Raw genomic sequence first — 20,222 nt, 5'->3', positions numbered from 1 at the left:
TTGCTTTTTTAACATCCCTCTCCATCCCAGAGATGCCCCAAAGAGTTGCATTTTCCATGCTATCAATTAATAGACAAGCCCCTCTCAAAAGGTATCAAAGGAAAGTTCTTCCCCAAAGAATCAAAAATTCAACAGCTATCTGCCAAATGTTTGTTGGTCGCATTCTCTCACCCATTTAAGAAAAACTTCCTGATGCCATAATTTTTCACTCTATGGATGATATTTTAAATATGCACTGAGACTGACTATTATTTGGAGGCTGTTCTCAAAAAGACTATTCAAGCCATTGAAGGAGCAGGATTTGAAACTGCTGTAGAGAAGATTCAGCGCACGTGCCCATGGACCTACCTAGGACTGTGGATCAGCGAAAGAACCATCGTACCCCAGCAGCTCACCATCGTGGACAACCCGAGAATCCTGAGGGACTTTCATCAGCTATGCGGGAGCATCAAATGGGTTTGTTCACTGCTGGGGATCACAATCAAGGACCTTACACCCCTTTTCAAACTCCTGAGAGGCTGCAATGACCTCAACTCACCACAAACAATCACAATGAAAACCCAGGTAGTGATCCAAAAGGTATCAGAGGCATAGTCCATGAGACAAGCCCTCCACGCTGACTCTACCCTGCCTTACCAATTTGTCATCTTGGGTAAGCCACTCAAGTTTCATGGGCCCTTTTTCCTGTGGGACCTCACTCTGAAGGATCAGCTTTTAATCACAAAGTGGGTGTTCTGATCGCACCAACCACATAAGATTAAGACAATCACTACACCCCAGGCTCAGCTCATTATAAAAGCCAGATCACACCTCAAAACCCTAGCAGGGTGTGAGTTCAATGCATTTACCTCCCAGTGACATCAAGTGAACTGGAAGCTTTTCTTCAGACCAATGAACACCTCCAGTTTGCTCTTGACAGCTACCCAGGTCAAATCTCTATCCGCTTACAGAAACATAAACTATTTAATGATTGTTTTAATTTCGTCCCAAAATCATTAAAGAGTTGTACTCTTTTAAAGGCAGGGACTGTTTTTACTGATGGCTCCAGAAAATCCCATTAAGTCAGTTATGACTTGGAAAAATCCTGACACTCTGTCGAATTTTCGGCTGTTTAGATGGTCTGGGAAGGCCCGAGGTGGCCTTGGGCCGCCCGCGCTCCAAAGGACGAGAAGGGACTTCAGATCTTTTCTCGGTCTCGGTGTTTATTAAATGCTTATCTAAAAGATTTTCTCTGGGCCTGACAGAGTTCTGCTCAGCAGTCAGCCATGGGCACACACTGAGAGCCCCTGGGGCGGCCACCTATCTTTATACTCGGAGTTACGTATACAATATTTATCATTTTTCTCCAATACCTTTCACCCTTATTAACCAGTACACTTTTAGTAAGGTCCAATCCCAAAGTGCCAACATCACCACAGAAGATGGAGGCCAAGAAGAAGAAGAAGAAGGAGAAGGGCACGCCCCAATTCCTCCATCTTACTTCTCTAGACCCCCCTGTACAGAAATCTTAAACCCTGTATCTCACACTCCAATAACTTATCCCTTCACCATTCACCCCAGTGAAATCCTCCTATCCTCATACTGATGTCGTCTCTCCTGTGGGATCAAAGTCCAGCCACCAGACATTTCTGGCAGCATTCCAGGACTCCCGAGCCCCCCAGGGGTGGTCTTGGTCACCCTGCACCCCAGTCCTGAGAGGCTGAGATCCCACAACACTCAGGAGTAGGAGTCTGATGTTCAAATTGTTCAGGGATCCCCACAAATTGCAGAATTAGCAGCTGTTCTCAGAGCCTTTGAGAAGTTCAAACAGCCCTTGAATCTGGTTACTGATTTGGCTTATGTTGCTGGAATAGCTGAAAGAGCAGAACATTCCTTGTTGATGGAAGTGCCAAATCCAGATTTATACAGCTTGCTTTCAAAGTTAACATATCTCCTCTCCCACTGAGAGCAACCATATCACATTAGGCATGTGAGGTCACACACTGATCTCCCAGGACTGATTACAGAAGGCAGTTGGAGAGCAGCTATCTTAGCCATGGCAGTGCAGACCACCCTACCACACATTTTTAATCAGGCTAAATTGAACCAACCATTTTTTTTGCCAAAATGCACCAGCCCTTGTCCATATGTTTAAAACCACAAGGGAACAGGTGAGAGCAATTGTGGGCTCCTGCCCCAATTGCCAGGAGTTTGCTTTGCCTTCCATGGGGGTTGGGATTAACCCCTGAGGCCTCAAAAGTTTACAATTGTGGCAAACAGATATTACACACTATGCACCCTTTGGGAGACAGGAATATATTCATGTGTCCATAGATACATTCTCCAGGGCTATATTCACATCTTCCCACACAGGAGAAAAGGCCAAAGACGTTATCAAACATTTTCTTCCAGTGTCTTCCATCCTAGGCATTCTGCAAGCCATCAAAACAGATAATGGTCCTGTTTACCCCTCCAAAAATTTCCAATAATTCTTAGATCAGTGGAGGGTGAAACACACCACTGGCATATCCCATTCCCCAACGGGGCAATCTGTTGTAGAGAGGGCTCACTGTACACTCAAGAGAGTCCTTTGTCAGCAGCGTAGAGGAGTTGTAACACTACCAAATGTAGAAAGATTATATAAGGCTCTTGATGTCATCAGTTTTCTTAATAATTCATTCATGGAGCCAAACCCTCCCATGGTCCGGCACATCTCAAAGTGCCTTGAGCTCAGCTCACAGAGAAACCCCCTGTGCTGACCAAAGACCCCGAATCCAAGAGAATAATGGGCCCATTCCCATTAGTAACTTGGGGCAGAGGCTGTGCCTACATGTGCATAGAATCTGGCCCAAGGTGGATTCACGGCAAGAATGTCATGCTGTTCATCGAATCACCAAGTGCAGCTCCCAGAGACACTTCCCTGGAACTCCAGAAACAGCATAGAGATCAAGCCTGGGAGGCGTGGAGGAGAAGAAGGAAAAAGACTGTAAACACAGATGTTTGTCACAGAGGAAGATGACTCTCCACTACTCCAGAAGATCATAAGACTCTCTGTTGCATTTTATTTGCTCTTTGTTTTGGACTGTTACCCCTCTTTAGCTGGTTTTACTGCTATCTTTCTTGAGTTTGTTGCACCGTTACCCCCTCTTGTTTTCCCACCTCTTTTCTACTCATTAAAAACTGAGGGGATAAGAAGAGAAGATTTGAGGGACTGTTAAAATTATGTAAGTCTAAAAATCCATTTTTTCAAACTCACAGATCAACTCATCACCCCCAAGCATCCTACCATGTTTCTGGCAACAGGGAATCCCCAACTATTCCAGACAGGATTTTGGATGCTCCTCGCCTTTCCATCAGCTGGTGCGTGGACTGTCCTTTAGCCCAGTCAGAACATCTGGGTCACACTAGCCAAGACTTTACAGCAAGACAATCTGTGCCTGTCCATGGGTAGTGTGGACAACCCCCTGTCGACGTGCCTGGTAGGGGTTCCTTTAGCAGCAAATGAAAACCCATATACAGATAAGAAACCCAATCTGGCAGACACTTGGGATGGGTGGACCAAGACCCTACCTCGAGCACCAGAGGAACCCCAAGAATTAGAGCTGTTGGGGTCCTCTAAAGCTCATTACTGTGTCCAATTTCAGTCTCAAGCTCCCAACCAACACTTGACCCGCCTTGAACTTATTAAGTCTACCCACAGGAAAGGGGTAACCCCATTTAATAAAAATTATACCCCTCCAAATTGGTGCCATTACACCAGTCCCACACTTTCTTCATCCTCACTCCATCCCAAAGTGCTGCTCCGGGGAGTGTTCCTTATCTCTGGAGACCAACTATGGGCCAGGATCCCCTCATGCCTTCAAGGGAGTCCCTGCATCCTTAGCCAGCTCACTACCCTCACCCCAAATGTAACTTTCCTCCAAAACTGGAAACAAAAAGGGAAATTGGCACGCCAAAAGAGATCATATATGAATTTGATGAAAATTGCCACAGCCAAGTTTACAACTGGAACAAAGTAAAGAGAGCCATGGTCTCACCTTTTTTACCTTGCGAGGCCACAGCTGAGGCTGTCAGTGAGCTTTCTCACCTAGAGTGTTGGCTTAGTAAGCCGGCAAACGCTACCTCCACTGCAGTCAGTGACCTGCCTAGTGACACTGAGACTACGAGGCGCACAACATTGCAAAATCAAGCAGCAGTAGACTTTTTACTGCTTGTCCATGGAGACAGCTGCCAAGATTTTGAAGGGATGTGCGGCCTCAACCTTTCTTCATACTCAAAATCTACCCATGCAAGCATCCAGAAGCCGAGGGAACAAATAAAGGACTTACAGGTGGAAAAGAATCCAGACTGGATCAATGAATTTTTCTGACAATGGGGGTTGACGAGATGGGTTTCATCTTTTGTTAAAGGAACTTTTTAGATTGTAATAATTGTTTTTATCATTTTACACGTTTCCCTGTTTATTTAAGTGTCTGCAGAAGTCCATTGGGGAAGTCTTCATATTAAGAAAAACAGGGGAGTTGTGGAATCCTCTGAATCCTTCTACCTTAGGGAAATCCCCACAGCATTGCCTTGGAGAGACTTACCATAGAGTTTTCCTCACCTGGGAAAGAAAGGACAGAAAGGACTTCCCCATGGACTCTTGCTTAACACTGATGCTTCCCACTTCCCAGTATGTCCCAACTTCCCCTGTTTCTCCTTTCCCTGTTTCCTCATTGGTTTGGTACCCCTGGTGGCTGGCCCCGTCTTCCCTTAAGGCCAATGCCCTTTGCCCTGCCCTTTGTACCACCCCCGTGCCCCCCCATACTTAAGAGTGTGCACAGCACAGGGCCAGGTCTTTTTGCCCCTGGTTTCCCTTCAGTGTGCCACAATAAACCTCGCTGGAACTGACCATACAAAAAGGCCCTTCTGCCTTTCTTTGCTGAGCTAGTGGTGGTGAGTGTGGTGTGTGGACTTGACTGCTTTCCCTGAATGCCAACCCAAGTGGCCTTTCCACAGGAGATGCTTATTGGGAATAGATATAGGTAGAAGCAACCACCATCTAAACCTGTGCCGCTACACCCATGCTAGAGTAGGATGTGTCTCTGGTAAAATAAGGTCACCCCTCTGACCAAACTGATCCCAGCCCAAAGGCCAGGCCTTCTGCTGTGCTTTGGAAGGGGTTCTGCAGGCAACGTGCTCAGGGGAGAGACCTCCACTGGCCTCACATCTCTCAGGGATAACACTTCCCATCCCATCCCACCCCATCCCATCCCATCGGTTCCAAAGGATGGCCACAGACAAGAGCAATGGGATCCAGCACACTTACCGATTGCATTGAATATCACTTCTATGTGCTCCTCAGCTATATCCCATGCTGTTTCTGGACATCAGATACATATGAAAATAAAAAAGAAAATCAGGACATTTAACAAGGACCTTTCCCCAAGGAACTCCAGGACTGCACTGAGCAGGTTCTGGGGCAGAACACATCCCACAGCTGGCCCAGGAGCTGTGAGCTCCTGTGGACCAGGAACCCCTCAGCAGTGCTGGAAGGTTCCTGACCCTCGGGCCCACTGAGGCTCTCCTGGGCCAGGGAGCTGCCTCAGCTGCCACAGCACTCAGGCACCACACAGGTGCCCCAGTCCCACCACAGCTCAGCCACCTACGAGAGGGTGGGTGAGACTCTTCTGCCTCACACCAGGAGTGGAGAGAGACCTCTCAGGCCCCTTCACTGTCCCTTGGCACATTCATTTCAGCCTGACCCTCAAAGCCCTTCTCAGCAACACCCCCTGCTAGCGTAGGACATGTCTCTGGTTAAAGGAGGTCACCCCCCTGACCAAACTGATCCCACTCCAGAGGCCAGGCCTTCTGCTGTGCTCTGGAAGGGGTTCTGCAGGCAACGTGTTCAGGGGGGAGACCTCCACTGGCCTCACTTCTCTCAGGGATAACACTTCCCATCCCATCCCTCCCATGGGTTCCCAAGGATGGCCACAGACAAGAGCAATGGGATCCATGAGTCCACTCTTACTTATGGACTCAAATTGGCTTCCTTGGACATGCTGCTATGAATTCTTTTTTTTGTTTTTTTGGGTTTTGTTTGTTTGTTTGGTTGGTTTTTTGTTTTGTTTTGGTTTGGTTTTGGGTTTTTTGGTTTTTTTTGGTTTGGTTTTTTTTTTTTTTTTGTGGCCAGTAGGTTCACATGAGAAGAAAAAGAAAAATGAAAAAGATGAATATAGGAAAATATCACTTTGATATTTCCCTAAGGATTTAAAAAATGCATTGAAGAGCTTTTTTGGGACACATATATCTTTTATACTACTCAAACCTCTGATCTACTAAGGGTTTTAATTTACTGGTTTTCCCTTCCATCACTGTCTAAACAGAATACAGCTCTTACCAAGAAATTCAGCCATGTCCTTGTTTCTTGTCTCCCACCATCCTGTTCTCAAGGTTCACTCTGCAATGCAGGGGAAAATAGGGGCAAAAACCTCTGTGGTGGGCACAGCACTGGAGAAGATAATGCAGTTGGTAAGATGTTCTGTTGTATTCCCAGCTGGTCCCTAGCCAATCTTGTCTGCCTTGGAGCTCTGAGAATTCTCACAGACACATACATCATCTTCCAAAATTAAGGCCTTCTGCTTTTGCAGAGTGCAGAACCTGCTGTTCAACCCCAGCCACAATTTTCCACAAAGGAAAGGGACCATTTTCCATTCCTTCAGACTCAAATCCTGGAGGGTATCCTAACCAGCTATGAAGAAATCTATGGAGAAAGGACAAGTGACCTTGGATGGCTGCCACTTGCCCACCAAACTTCTCTCACTCCCCCTCCTCAACTGGACAGGAGGAAAAAATACAACTGAAGAGCTCACATAAAGCCTGGGACTTCCCTCTGCAGCTGCCACCATGGGCAAACCGACTCGACTTTGGGACAATTGCTTTGCCTTCTCAGCAATTCCCAGTACAGCAGCAAGCCGGGTAACAAAGACAAAACTGAAACCACCTCACTCCCACTCTCCCCTCTCCTGGCTGTGAACACACCTGGTGCAGGTGCCTGGGGCAGTTGCAGTGCCTGATGCAAGCCGAGCTCCAGGTGGGAGCCCCAGACAAGAGCTCGTGAATGGCCAACAGAGCCCAACAAAGGGCAGCAAGAGTGGTGGCACTTCTGGGGAAGGGACACCAAGAGACCCAGCAGGAGCTGAGGGCCCGGGAGGAAGAGCCAGACTCGAACCTTGGGCATGCAGACTGTGAGGGGATAAAACTGAGGGGCTCCCTTGCTGGGGGAACAGCTCAGGCTGTTCCTGTGTCACTGCACTGGGAATAAATGGCTTTATGGAATCAAACAGCTGAGACTGCTCTGGGAAACCTGGGCTGGAACCAGGGAGGACACAGGGGCAGGGTGTGGGGAGTCCAGCAGGGCCCATTGGGGCACTGCAGCCACTGCTGTGGAGGGGCTCCTCCCAACACTGAACACCTCTGGTGGCTGGAGTGTGACAGCCAGAGAGCCTTGGGAAGGGTCAGACTGGGAAGTTTCCCAAATATCCTCTTCTGTAAGCTGGCTGCAGAAAGCAGGGTCCTGCTGACCCTTCCAACAAAGCCACCTGTCCCTCCTGAGCACATCCATCAGAGCAGCAGGGATGAGGTGAAGGCAGAAACAGGGACTGCTCAGGAGTGAGGAAAGGCCTGCTCAGGGCACCTCTCCCTCTTTCTTGCACTCCGTTTCCCTGGGCTGTCTGCTCCTTGTGACTTTCTGTTTTCTTTGGCCGTGTTCCAGAGAAGGAGGAGGACCTGGACTGAATTAAGGAGCCCCTTGCCAAAGCTGCTGCATGTCAAGAAAGCTTTCCTGGTGTTCAAGGGGAGGATAGACCTGGGTGAGGAAAAGAGCTCCACTGAGGATTAGAAATAGAGAAATGCCAGCAGGAACCCAAGAGAAGTCACAGCCCCAGGGTGCCTGTGGCTGTCCCACAGGTCGATCTGAAAGCATCAGACAGGAAATGCAAGGGGTGCTTTCCCAGGATTGAACCCTGCTCCATCTCCTCCTTTTTGCTCTGGTCTGAAAGGAGGGAAAGCATAGAAATGGCATAAAATGCTCAGAGTTTGAGGGGTTTTCTCCTGAAAGCAGAGTAATAGCAAGATGGCTTCTGAAACAGTAACACTGAGGAGATGATGTGCACATGGAGCTGTCCTGTCATTGATAACTGATGAACACAGACATTAGCTCAGACCACCTCTCATGGAAAGATGGTTGTGCTTCCAGGAATGGGTCACCCCACTTCTCACAGTCAGAGACAATTTGTTCTCTCTGTCTCTGTCTCATATTTAGAATGAGCCCTGAGAACTGCTTTAGACAGAAAAAATATTTTATACAGGGCCATAGCTGCAATCCTGAGCTAAAGTTGGAGCTTGGAGGGGGAAAAATTAAGGGGGAAAGACAGGAGAGGGGAGGAGAAGGAAAAACAAAATGAAGGGGAGGGAGAGAGGAGAAAGAAAAAGTATGGCCAGAAAAAAAAAAAAAAAGAGAAAAGGAAGAAACTTTCACTTCTGCATTGCCAGTGATGGCTCTGTCACCCAGAGACCAACAGAGTCTGGTCTGCCAACAGAGGCCCAATAAATTAGACTTTTTGAATTATGCATTGAATCAAATACAACATTAGTACCAGTATTTGAGCTAAAGCCTGGAGGATTGTACAAGTGGTGGTGAAATCTCATTATGCGTTGTCTGGGGTGCTAAGGTGAGCTACTGTTTTCATTTTTATAATTTGTAGTATTAAGTTATACTCACTCCATGAAATAATTATTCATTATATATTCAGACTAAAAATTTTTCTAATCAGCCAAGATGAAAGAAACAAACAAATCTTCCATAATGTATTCATGGCATTCAGGCTGTGCCTAATCAATATGCTACTTACTTTTTACTTTTCTCCCATTTAATGTGTAGCAAAAGTCACAGCAACAATTTTTGGTGTCAGACAAAATAACTATTAAATAAATAAGTAAGGCCTGAATTGATGATTTTTTCTCTTTGTCTGTAGACAGTGGGTGGGAAGGGACAATGGACTTTGAATGGGAGTTCTATGAAATATTAACTTTGTGGTCTCCCTCCAACCCTTCCTGACTTCCCCCACTCTCTGCAGCACAGCAGGGCCTTGATGAGACAAAGACACTGAAAGCCCTGGGGGCCCTGGAGGGCAGCAGGGCTCCTTCAGGCCTCAGCAAAGCCCAGTGAAGGCCCCAAGATGGTCCAGGGAGCTTTTCACACTCAATCCCCTGTGGCAGAACTGGACTCAGCACTTGAGGGCCCTCAGCAGTGCCCAGCCCAGGGATGGTCACTGCCCGGGAAGCCTTGAGAGGAGGGGGTGGCACTGCTGTGCATGGCCAACAGTGATTGCACTGGCCTTGCCCACAGGGGCGGCTGCAGATTGCTGATTGCTCTGCTGCAGACAGCTCTGTTTGGGCAGGGTCACACTTTTGTTGTTGGCTTTGTTGCTGCAGACGCCGATATTCTTAAGGAAATCCCACCAGGACTGAAGGACAGCTGGAGGAGGATTGCCACCCCAGTGACCCCAGGGCAGTGGTTCCTGAGTGCCACAGGCCCCTGTGGCTGGGCAGGTGTGGTGTGAATGTGCTGGGCCGGGGGGTCAGCCCTTCCCCTGGCTGGGCTCCTGCTCACACAGCCGCGGGTGCTGCTGCCTTGCTTGGCTGCTGGCCCGTGTGCTCAACTTCCCAGTGCTGCCTTTTCACCCTGGAGCTCGCTCAGTTCAGCCGAGAGCCTCAGGAGAGGCGTGCTTTACTCCTGGCTCTTGGAGAGACCATTCCTGCCCCCTCTCAGATTTCCTGACAGGCATTTACGGGAAATCAGCGTCAAACCGAGAAAGGAGCCGCTGGGGGAGAGGGAGGAGCCCGTGGGGCGGGAAACCTCTGGAGCTGCTGCCCCGGCCACCACCTGGTTCAGCCCATCAAAGCCGCCTCCTCTGGAGCTCTGTGCTCTGGTGCCGGCCTCAGTTCCTGCCCCTCGGTGCCTGGACCCCGCTATTTCCCGGCTGTGACAGCCCAGGCTGGCACTGAGGAGCTCATCCCTGGCCAGCCCTTCCCTGTGGGGCAGGAGCAGCTCCCCGTGAGCACCCCACATTCACCCGCCACGCAGCTCTGCTGAGCCATCGCTCCCGGATCCCCGCGCTGCTGGAGCCCTTTGCTTTGCCTGGCCATGGATGCCAGGGCAGCTGCCATTCCCATGGGAACCTGCTCACTGGCCTGAGACCCTCCAGGCTGCCCCCAGAGCTCTTCCGCCCACTCTCCCTGATGATCAGGGGGTTTCTGAGCTGCCAAGGCAGCGTCCCCCCTTTCTAACCCTCCACTGCTCACTCACACAATTCAGCCTCTGCCCATCCTGTCGAGGCTCTCCAGGTATCCCAACTGCCCTTCACACCTCCCATCCTCATCCTCCCTGACCCTCCTCTGGCAGAGCCTCTCCAGTTCCACTGCATTCCACCAGCACTCAGGCACAGCCTTCCAAACCACCTAGGGATGGGTTTGGCTCCGAAAAATAGATGTAGGCAGCTTCTGAGATCAAAACAAGGAATTTTGGGTTCTCAGGGGTTCAGAAACTCCCATTAAGGAGCATTTGGGCTAAGAAACTGCAAGTTTGGGATCCCTGGGACTCAGTGATTTAGAGAGCTTTGGAGTCCCAAACACTGATTTAGAGAGATTTTGGGCTCTGAACAAACCCAAACTTCAGGCAGCACTGGGGTTGAGAAACACCAATTTAGGGACTTGCTGGCCTACAAAATCCTGATTTGGGGAGTTCAAGCCTGAGAAAAAAACACATCGGGAGATCTGGAAATCAGGGAGATTGATTTGGGGATATTTTCAGATCAGCAAGAACAATTTAGAGAGCTTTTGGGCTCTAAAGAACCAATTTAAACCGATTTTGGGCTCTGTAGTCCCCATTTAGGAAGCTTTGGAGCTCCAAAGCAGCGACTTCAGGAACTTTTGGGCTGAGAAGCATCAATTTCAGGAGCAGAAGGAGAAGCCCTGGGTGTCGGATTTTCGGCTGTTTAGATGGTCTGGGAAGGCCCGAGGTGGCCTTGGGCCGCCCGCGCTCCAAAGGATGAGAAGGGACTTCAGATCTTTTCTCGGTCTCAGTGTTTATTAAATGCTTATCTAAAAGATTTTCTCTGGGCCTGACAGAGTTCTGCTCAGCAGTCAGCCATGGGCACACACTGAGAGCCCCTGGGGCGGTCACTTATCTTTATACTTGGAGTTACGTATACAATATTTATCATTTTTCTCCAATACCTTTCACCCTTATTAACCAGTACACTTTTAGTAAGGTCCAATCCCAAAGTGCCAGCATCACCACAGAAGATGGAGGCCAAGAAGAAGAAGAAGAAGGAGAAGGGCACGCCCCAATTCCTCCATCTTACTTCTCTAGACCCCCCTGTACAGAAATCTTAAACCCTGTATCTCACACTCCAATTAACTTATCCCTTCACCATTCACCCCAGTGAAATCCTCCTATCCTCATACTGATGTCATCTCCCATGTGGGATCAAAGTCCAGCCACCAGACATTTCTGGCAGCATTCCAGGACTCCCGAGCCCCCCAGGGGTGGTCTTGGTCACCCTGCACCCCAGTCCTGAGAGCTGAGATCCCACACCTGGGGAAACACGGGAGGGGCTGGCACCTACCTGGGACAAGGCCGGGCAGAAGCAGCTCCGTGCTGGGGTGTGAGTACCGGGGGCTCCTCATCCCGGTTATATCTCACCCTGCCTACCCCCGTTCCCACCCCCACGGGCTCCTCCCTCTCCCCCCACAGTTCCTTTCTCGGTTTTACACTAATTTCTTGTAAATCAGTTCTCAGCCTGGAAAGGGAAAGTGAAAATGCCCCGATCGGGGGCGGCTCCTTGGCTGGGGTGGGAAATGTGCGCAGCCAGCGGCCCCTCCGTGCTCCTGGAGCCTCCGAGGGCACCGGGAATGCCCCGGGAGGGCACCGGGAGCGCTGGGATGAACCCCAGGGGCTGATGGCAGACAGGGCACAGGGCTTGAGTTAGTGGCGTCAGAGCTCTGGAACACTGATTTTGGGAACTTTGTGGCTTAGAAATCTAATCTATTTCAGCAGCTTCGGGGCCATAACGGCGATTTCAGGAGCTTTGGAACCGAGAAAATGCAATTTTGGGGGCTTTGGGGCTCCAAAACACCGATTTTGGGAGGTTTCTAGCTCTGGAAAAATAAAAATTTAAAAAATAGGGAGCATCAAGTCTCAAAGAAAGCAATTTAGGGATATTTTGAGCTCAGAAACAACAATTTAGACAGATTTTGGGCTTAGAAACACCCATTTAAGGATATTTTGGTGTTTGAAACACCTATTTAGGGAGCTGAGAAACACTCATTAAGGGAGGATTTGAGCTCACAAATATCAAATTAAAGAGTTTTTGATCTCCCAAAACAAAAACCTATTTAGGGCATTTCTCACAGGGAGTGTTTTGCTCACGAGGGCTGGAATACAAGTATGGGGAGGTCTGGCAGACTGACTATATGCCAAACCCACCCCGGCAAGTGCCACGTGCCTGTGGTGGTGAGAACAACCACTGGATGACTGCGGACAGACCCTGTGTCCAATGTCACTGCCTGGGACACTGTCCTGGGATTCGAAACGAGTGCTATGGGCACACCGTGCCCCATGAAAGAATTTAATGAGACAATGGTACTCACTGCCAAAACAACCTTACAGACACCTGGCCAAGAAGGCGGCACTGAGTAGATTTATGACATCCACTGTGATGGACCAGCCTCTGGAATGATGGAGTAGGCTGGTGACGATGACAGCGAGCAATGGGTCCTTTCGGGACTACAGCGCCCATCATGCACCGCGGCACCCACTGAGCGCCATTGCAGCCGAGACTTCATCTCCCGTGACGCTCTGCGCACCGTAGAGCGTCTTTATAGCCGGGCCACCCTCTCCAACATGCCCCGCGACCCCAGAGCTCCAGCATAACCCAGTTCCACCCCTACTAGTCCCGTCATGTTCTGTGCCCCAAGGGGACCCATAATGGCTCCCCATATGCCCCCCAAGGGCTTTCCAGCACCAGAGAATCCCTGCAAGTGTCACCTTCTCCTTCTTCTTTATGGGGTCCATCTCAAAACAGCGCCAGATCCGCAGTGTTTCATCAGCAGCTGCTGAGGCCACTGCTGTACCATCAGGGCTCATGGTCAGGTTCAAGATTCTATCAGTATGACCTGAGGAGGAGAAGGAATGTGCAATCAGGGCTGAGCTGATCAGCACATGCACATTTACTCCTGTATGTTCCCATGAGCCCTGCCAGCTTGCATAGCTGTCTCCCCACTGGCTGTGGCAGCATGATTTCAGACCCCAAGCATACACTTGGATCAATGGTATCTCTTCCACAGCCCCGTGGGCATGCCTTACTCCTAGCAGCATGGCCCCGGATACTGTCCTGTATCAGTGATGTTGCAGGCTCAAACCAAGGAGTGCAGCTGTCTTCAACCTCTAACAGCCCCCCCCCCCCACCCAGGCCCTGTCCACCTACCTTGCAGCTCTGCAACCTTGGTCATTGTTGGATACTTCCATATAACCAGCTGGTTCTGTGCAAAGCCATGGCCTGAAATGAACTCCTTGTAGTTTGTTGACCATAGGATAGAAGAGACCTGCAAAGAGGCAGTAACACAGGTGAGACAAGGTGCATGTGCTGATGCTCACCACTCGGAGGCGAGCATGGTCCCCCTCCTTCCCTGTGCCTCTGGGCCTGAGGAGCCAGCAGCTCTGTGTAGGTGTGCTGCCAGAAGGTGTTTGTCTCCAAGCTGATGTTCATCTCTCACCTGGGAACGGGTATCAACAGCACTGAGGCAGGCGCCAGAACACACGTTCCAGATGCGGATATGTCTGTCACTAGCGCCACCTCCAGTGGCTAGAACATTCATCTGCCATGGGCACCACACCATAGCCTGAGAGAGGAGAGTTCATTTTAAAACATACAAGAGGCAACCTGCACCCAGCCAGGGCTGCATGCCTGCCTTGCACACACATATCCGCCCTCTGGCAGCTCTGTGCTCACCTTGACAGCACCCTGGTGCTGAGTGAAGGTCTGTACAGGAGAAAAGTCGCCATCCCCACCTTGGGTGCATGGCCAGACGTTCGCCAGACTGTCATTGCCACCACTGGCCAGGTAGCGGCCATCCAGAGACCATTTGAGTCCGCACACCTCGTGTGTGTGGCCAGCAAGGGTGGCCACGTGATGCTCAGCCACTCGGACATCGTGGTGATGGATGTGCCCAGTCCGTGCACCACTGCAGAGAGAAGAGAAGGCTTGCAGGGTCAGGCTGCACATTTTCACCCAAATCCATTTTTGTTGTTGCAAGACTGCTATACCTGCCACTGGGTTTCAACCAGTGTTACCAGCAACACAGGTCTGTTGGTGTGAGTGAAACACCCACACAAGCTCTTTACAACTTCAGCACAAATTGCAATACAGGAAAGAGGCCTTCTCCTCACAGCCCCAACAGATAAGGCTGAGTAAGAATCCCAAGCCAGGACAAACTTCTCTCTGCCATCCCTAACCCATGCCACACATAGATTGAGGGATAGAAGTTTGCAACAGCTGGAAACTGCCCTTGACCCACTGCTTTACCTGGAGAGGATGTAGCTGTTCCAGCTGAGGGTTCCCACACGGACACAATGGCTGGTAATGGTTCGGAAACGTTTCTGCTGCTCAACGTCCCATAGCTGGAGAGGCAAAGCAAAAAGTTCTTCAGAAGAAACCCAATCCTGTTTCTATGCCCTAGGAACCTCACTGCACAGGCTCTGGCATTCAGCTTTCTCAGTAAGGGAACAGAGAAAGTGTGTCTCTCATGACTATAGCACAGAAGGTAACGCTACTTATCAGAAAACCCCCAACCCAAACCCTGCCTTGCACACTGGGCAGTTCCACCCCACACCAGGGAAGACAAGTCAGGTGCATGGCATCCTTCCTCTGTCAGCCAAGGTTTTGTCCCCAGTTCTGTCAATCCCTACAAAACACCTCTAGTTTTACTCCTGCATTCACCTGAACCTCAGCACTACTTGTGCCAACAGCAAGGTAGTCTCCATCTTTAATCCATGACACAGAGGAAATGTAAACATCTGGATGCTCCATCTGCAGCAGGGGGATAATCTCCCTAGTAGCGTGATTCCACAGATAAACAGTGTTGTCCAGAGCCACTGCCAGGAAGTTCTGGGAGCTCCAGTCTATGAGATTCAGATCTACAATTTGAAAGAGCAATGCAGGTCACACCATGCTTGGCTAGAGAGCCCTGCCCTTCACCGGTGCTGCTGCAGCAGGTGTGGGTGCACATGTGCACATACACACGTACGGGCGAGGGGCAGCCTTCTGAGTGTCACTGTGCCCAGCTGCTGGGGCCAGGTACCCTGCTCCAAGGCATCTGCACAGTGCCCTAGACCACTGTCCCTGTAAGGCCACACAGGGACACTCCAGAAGTGGTCTGTGCTAGCCTGGGTACACAAAATAATACAGACAGCCCAGTTACACTGTCCTAGGAACAGCAATCCAGTGCAGAATGTTCTGGATGCCCAGCACTCAACCCTGTAGCCTACTTGCAGTAGTTGTCGCAGATCTCTGGTGCATCCAAGACCTGGTCTGACTTTGAGGGAATATATCTGCTCTTCTTCCTGCTGAATCCATTTTCTGACTGTAGAGCACTTTCAGGTTATTCTGATAGCCTGTGTGCAGGGGAACAGGTTTGTTACCCTGAGTTGGTTTCCTCCCAGCTGAGTGCTGCTCACCCAACTAAGAATCCCTTGGAGTGAAAAGAAAGTCCTAAGAGAAACACTCACAAGCCTGCAGTGCACTAAAATCACTGGCAGTATGAACTGCTGAACAGGGATGAGCTACAATTTCCTCATTCATGGAAAAAAATTTAACAAACACTTGGGTTTTTAATCCCATTATATTTAGTTGCAGTTTAAGCTAGAAAGTGCACAGCAGAGAGTTTGATGCTCTTACAGACTTCATGAAGGTTTGGAACCTGCAGTACAGGTGACTGTCACCGACATCTATTCATAAAAAGCCTTTCTTTAGGATTTTTCCCCCTTCTGAGAAGCTGGGGCCTAGCAACAAAATGTAAATAATGGTTATCTGCTGCTGTGGAATGCAGCACGTGGATGTGTGATTGGTCTCCTGTGGATGTTTGGATTTACTGACCACTCACGGCAGCGCTGTGTCTCACTCTCTGCTGAGACACAGCCCTTTGTTTATTCATTCTTTTTCTATTCTTAGCTTAGCTAGCTTCTGAGAACTTTCCTTCTATTTCTTTTAGTATAATAATAATGTAATATATATCATAAAATAATAAATCAAGCCTTCTGAACATGAGGTCAAGATTCTCATCTCTCTCTTCACCCTGAAGACCCTTGCAAGCCCTGTAACAGGTGACCAACTGGCAGTCATAACAATTTTGCTAAATAAATTCACTGTAACTGTTATGCCCTCTCTCGACCTCAGGAACTTTAAGAAAGGAGACTCCAGCCTGTACAGCTCTCAGAAACCAGTTGATTTCTCCTGTGACCACACACAGAGCCTCTGTGTTGCTGTTCCCCTGACCTGATCTCTCCTGCTGCTTCAGCCCATACAGACCCTGTATCATACCTTCTGGAGCATTCTGTGGTTTTCCTCTGAGGTGGAGGATCTTTGCCTCTTATACATCAAAACCATTCAGATTCACTTCCCAGGCTTTCTGTTGCAAAATCACCCTCAGTGCAATGCAATTAAAACAACTCCCACACTGCAATTTAAACAGACACCTAAGTCCCCTTCTCTTAGAATCTGAAGATGTTTGACTGTGCTGCAAGGGTCAGTCACACAGAGGCAGGTCAAAGCAGTTTTTCCTCAGACTTTCATACATCGTCCTCCTCACATTTTCACACAATGGCAAATTCAGTGTCATTGCCAGTGGGAAAAGCCACAGCCACAAAGCGACCAAATACTCCATAAACAGATTTCAGAACACAGTGTAAAACATTCCAGAAGTGTTCCCTGTGGAGACATTGTCCTAGAATAGCTGCCACCAGCAGTTTCACTTTGCATAGGCTCACAGCTTTGTGTTTTTGTTGCCTGCTACATTTTAAAGCCTCATTAGTCAAAAGCTAAATTTTGCTACCAGAAGCAGCATAGGCTTGGAGTGCATGGCAGTCTCTACAGCTTCAATCTCATCCTAGCGTCTTGAAGCCCAGAGCTGCAAGTAGTGATGGCTGGGACTTGTCAGTCCCGTGTGCCCACTTGATAGAACCTATAGTTTACTGCTCTGTAAAGGGGCAGGAAGGAGTAGCGGTTGTTGAAGTAATTGTAACTTAGCAACATGCTCACCTTCTTGGTAGGGGAATCCTCAGCAGGGTCATTCTCTTTGGTTAGGAGGAAATTTGCCGTCTCCATCTGCATAGTGCTGCGGTTGGGAATGTAGCGATCCCCCCCAGCCTTTGTGGGGTAGCTTTGAATTTTGGATCCAGATTTACCTGCATTCACATATGCTAATATTGTCTTACAGCTATTTAACAGCCTGTATTAGAGCTTTCACAGGAGCAAACCCAACACTCTTCCACATCACACCCACCAGACAAGTAGGACTCTGAGGTCTCATGCCACCCAGTCACAACTAACTTATATTTTCCTCCCTGACACCAAGTTGGTTGGGGACTGTGTGGTGCAACTCCTTGGGTCTAGTGAAACAATTCCAGAGTCCAGAGAAAAGGGGAAGATACAAAAATGCTCACAGGATGTAAAGCTGTCAGCTGACAGTCCCGCCCACACTCGTCCTAGCATACAGCTGTGCCAGCAAGGCTCAGCTGGGCGAACAGCAGCTCGCCAGCCCCAGTGCTCAGAGCTCTGCCCCTCATGCTGGCAAGGAGGTGGGTGGCTGTCAGGGGCACAGCCCACCTCCTCCTGCCTGAGCAGCAGCCGGTAGGGCAGCGTAGCAGGGAGCCCAGAGCCCCATGGCTGCGGACAAGCAGCCTGGGCGAGGCTCCCGCACTCAACCTCTGCCGCTGGTGGCCGGCGCTCACCGGGTGTCTTGGACGGCGTCTTGTTGGAGCTTGTGGGAGCGATTGGCCGGCTTCATGGGCGACACGCCGACGGGACTTGGCCCGGGGCCGCTCTCCTTGGCTTTGCGCTGCCATCGCGCAGGCGGCGCGTTCGGGATCAGCGTGTCCAGCTTCAGCAGCCCGTGCACGTCCGCCTCGAACAGGAACTGCGCCATGGTCCTGCGGGCGGGCGGCGTTAGCCGTGCCCACCGGCCGGGCTGAGCCTACTCCGACAGGCCCCGCCGGCCTCCCCACCACCGGACCGGCAACCGCTCCGGCCGCTCCTCCTCACCAACAGACACCCCCACTCTCCCCAGCCGCTCCTCGGGACACTCCATCAGCCGATACGCTCACCCTCCGCTCCTCTGGGGTCCTTGATCAGCCGGCATCCCTTCCAGCCGCTCTTTGGGGCTCCCTCCGATAAGCGACATTCTCCCTTCCCCTTCCCGCCTCACCACAGCCTCCCCGCTCGGGACTGCGCCTCCAGGCTGCCTCTCCGTCCCTGTGGCACACTCACCTCCGCGGCGCCGCCGCCGCTCGCCCGCCCCACAGCATTTTAAACGGCGGGCGGATGGGGCCCCGCTTGGCCGCTTCACACCCAACGGCTGCGCGCTGCCCGGCGACGGCCGCGCGACGCAACGCGATTGGCTGAGCCGCGGGACGGGGCAGGGCGCTCCGCGCGTGCAGTGAGGGGGCGGGACCGGGAGCGGGACCAGGGCGGGGCGTTCTTGCTGGGGCGGGGCGATCCGGACAGGGGGCGGGGCGGCGCAGGAGGGACCAGGCGGGGGCTCGGGGGGAGCAGGAGTTTATGGCGGGGTGCAGGCGGTCGTGGCTGCCCGCGGCTCCCAGCCACTCATGAGCAGGTAGGACTGGCTGGCGATGTCGGTGCTGGACAGGCGGCCCCCGGCGTGCTCCGGCGGCGGGCCCGCCTCACGCCGCGGACCAGGCAGCACCTCCAGCAGGCAGGGCAGGACGGCCTCCTCCGGCGGCTGCTTGTTGAAGGCGCTGGCCTGGGGGGAAACACGGAGTGGACGGGGTAGGGGCTGCCCTTCGAGCTGCCCCCGGGAGCAGCTGAGCCGCCCTGCCCATCCACTCACCTGGCCGTGTTTGCTGCTTTCCTGGAGGAAGCTGCCCAGAGCATGGTGCAGGTCAGAAACGGGCAGCCAGAGTTTCTGCTTCACATTGCTGGGTACGGAGGAAGGGGCATCGAATTTACCCTCAGACTTGAGGTGCCCTAATGCCCCGTGCAAGGTGCCCAGGCTTGGTGCTGGACCTCCCCGCCTGCCCCCCGGTACAGCCCTTTATCTGTAGAGGGAGGGGAAGGTGCAGCGCAGCCCCAGGAGCACTGCTGAGAAGAGCAGCGGCACCACTGTAACACTGGGGATGAGCCAGCCTGCATCGGTGGACGAACGCCGGAACTGTAGCCCTTCCCAGACCCACCATCTCTGAGCCCCTCGCAGCCCCCTGCCCCGTGCTCCCTTCCCCATTTCCAGCACTCTCCGCCTCTTGCCGTCAGCCGTGTGGCTCCTGCGGCCGCAGCCTCCAGCCCTGCCCCTTACCTGCATTGGCCACGGCATCAACCACAACGGGTTTGGACCCGGCGCTCCAGCTGCCCCGGTACCACGGCCCGCTGGGCTGGGCCCGCACCTGCGCAGGGTAGCGGGAGCCTGGCCGCAGGTCCAGGACCTCTTTCCTCGCTGCTCGGGGAACCTGCAGGACCTGCGCGGCAGAGCCGAGCTGAAGCATGGCTGCTGTGGGCTGGCACCAAGGGGCGGGTCCCGCTTGGCCCGACCCCGCACCTGCCATGTATCAGCAGCGGAGGGGGGCAGCGCTGCTCGGGGTATCCTGGGCAGGCCTTACCTTCCAGTCATGGCTGTTCTCCATGGCATAGCGGACCTGGTAGTCCAGCTGCTCTGCCAGCAGCTCCAGGGGCGGCAGCCACTGCAGGCTCAGCCGGCCCAGCGACACTGTTGCCTGCACAAGCTGTGGGGCATCTGTGAGCACTGCTGGTGTTGGGGATAGGCATTTGTCGCTCCTGTGAAACGGGACACGGGACACTGTGTCCCCTGTGAGCCAGGCAGGGGCTGTGGTGGCACTGGGACTCACCGGCCTGGTGCAGCCAAAAGGGCTCCTTGAAGTAGCTGAGTGTGGGCAGCATGTGGGTCCTGGTGACATT

General features: G+C 51.7%; 1 protein-coding gene and 1 pseudogene across 1 annotated transcript in view; both read right to left on the bottom strand.

The window, feature by feature from the left end:
* LOC128949404 (olfactory receptor 14A16-like) overlaps positions 1-11,709 on the bottom strand; it is a 44,128-nt gene extending 32,419 nt beyond the window's left edge. The window contains exon 1 of the mRNA XM_054294266.1: positions 11,649-11,709. Coding sequence (XP_054150241.1) covers positions 11,649-11,709 — 61 coding nt within the window. The remainder of the gene's footprint in view (positions 1-11,648) is intronic.
* Positions 11,710-12,900: 1,191 nt separating this feature from the next.
* On the bottom strand, positions 12,901-18,222 carry LOC128949403 (cell division cycle protein 20 homolog; annotated as a pseudogene).
* Positions 18,223-20,222: the final 2,000 nt, after the last annotated feature.

The sequence above is a fragment of the Melozone crissalis genome, unplaced genomic scaffold (assembly GCF_028551555.1).
Source record: "Melozone crissalis strain CALT ecotype California unplaced genomic scaffold, PUWL_Pcris_2 ptg000231l_1, whole genome shotgun sequence".
Classification (NCBI taxonomy): Eukaryota; Metazoa; Chordata; class Aves; order Passeriformes; family Passerellidae; genus Melozone; species Melozone crissalis.
This window is presented reverse-complemented; position numbering and strand designations above follow the sequence as displayed.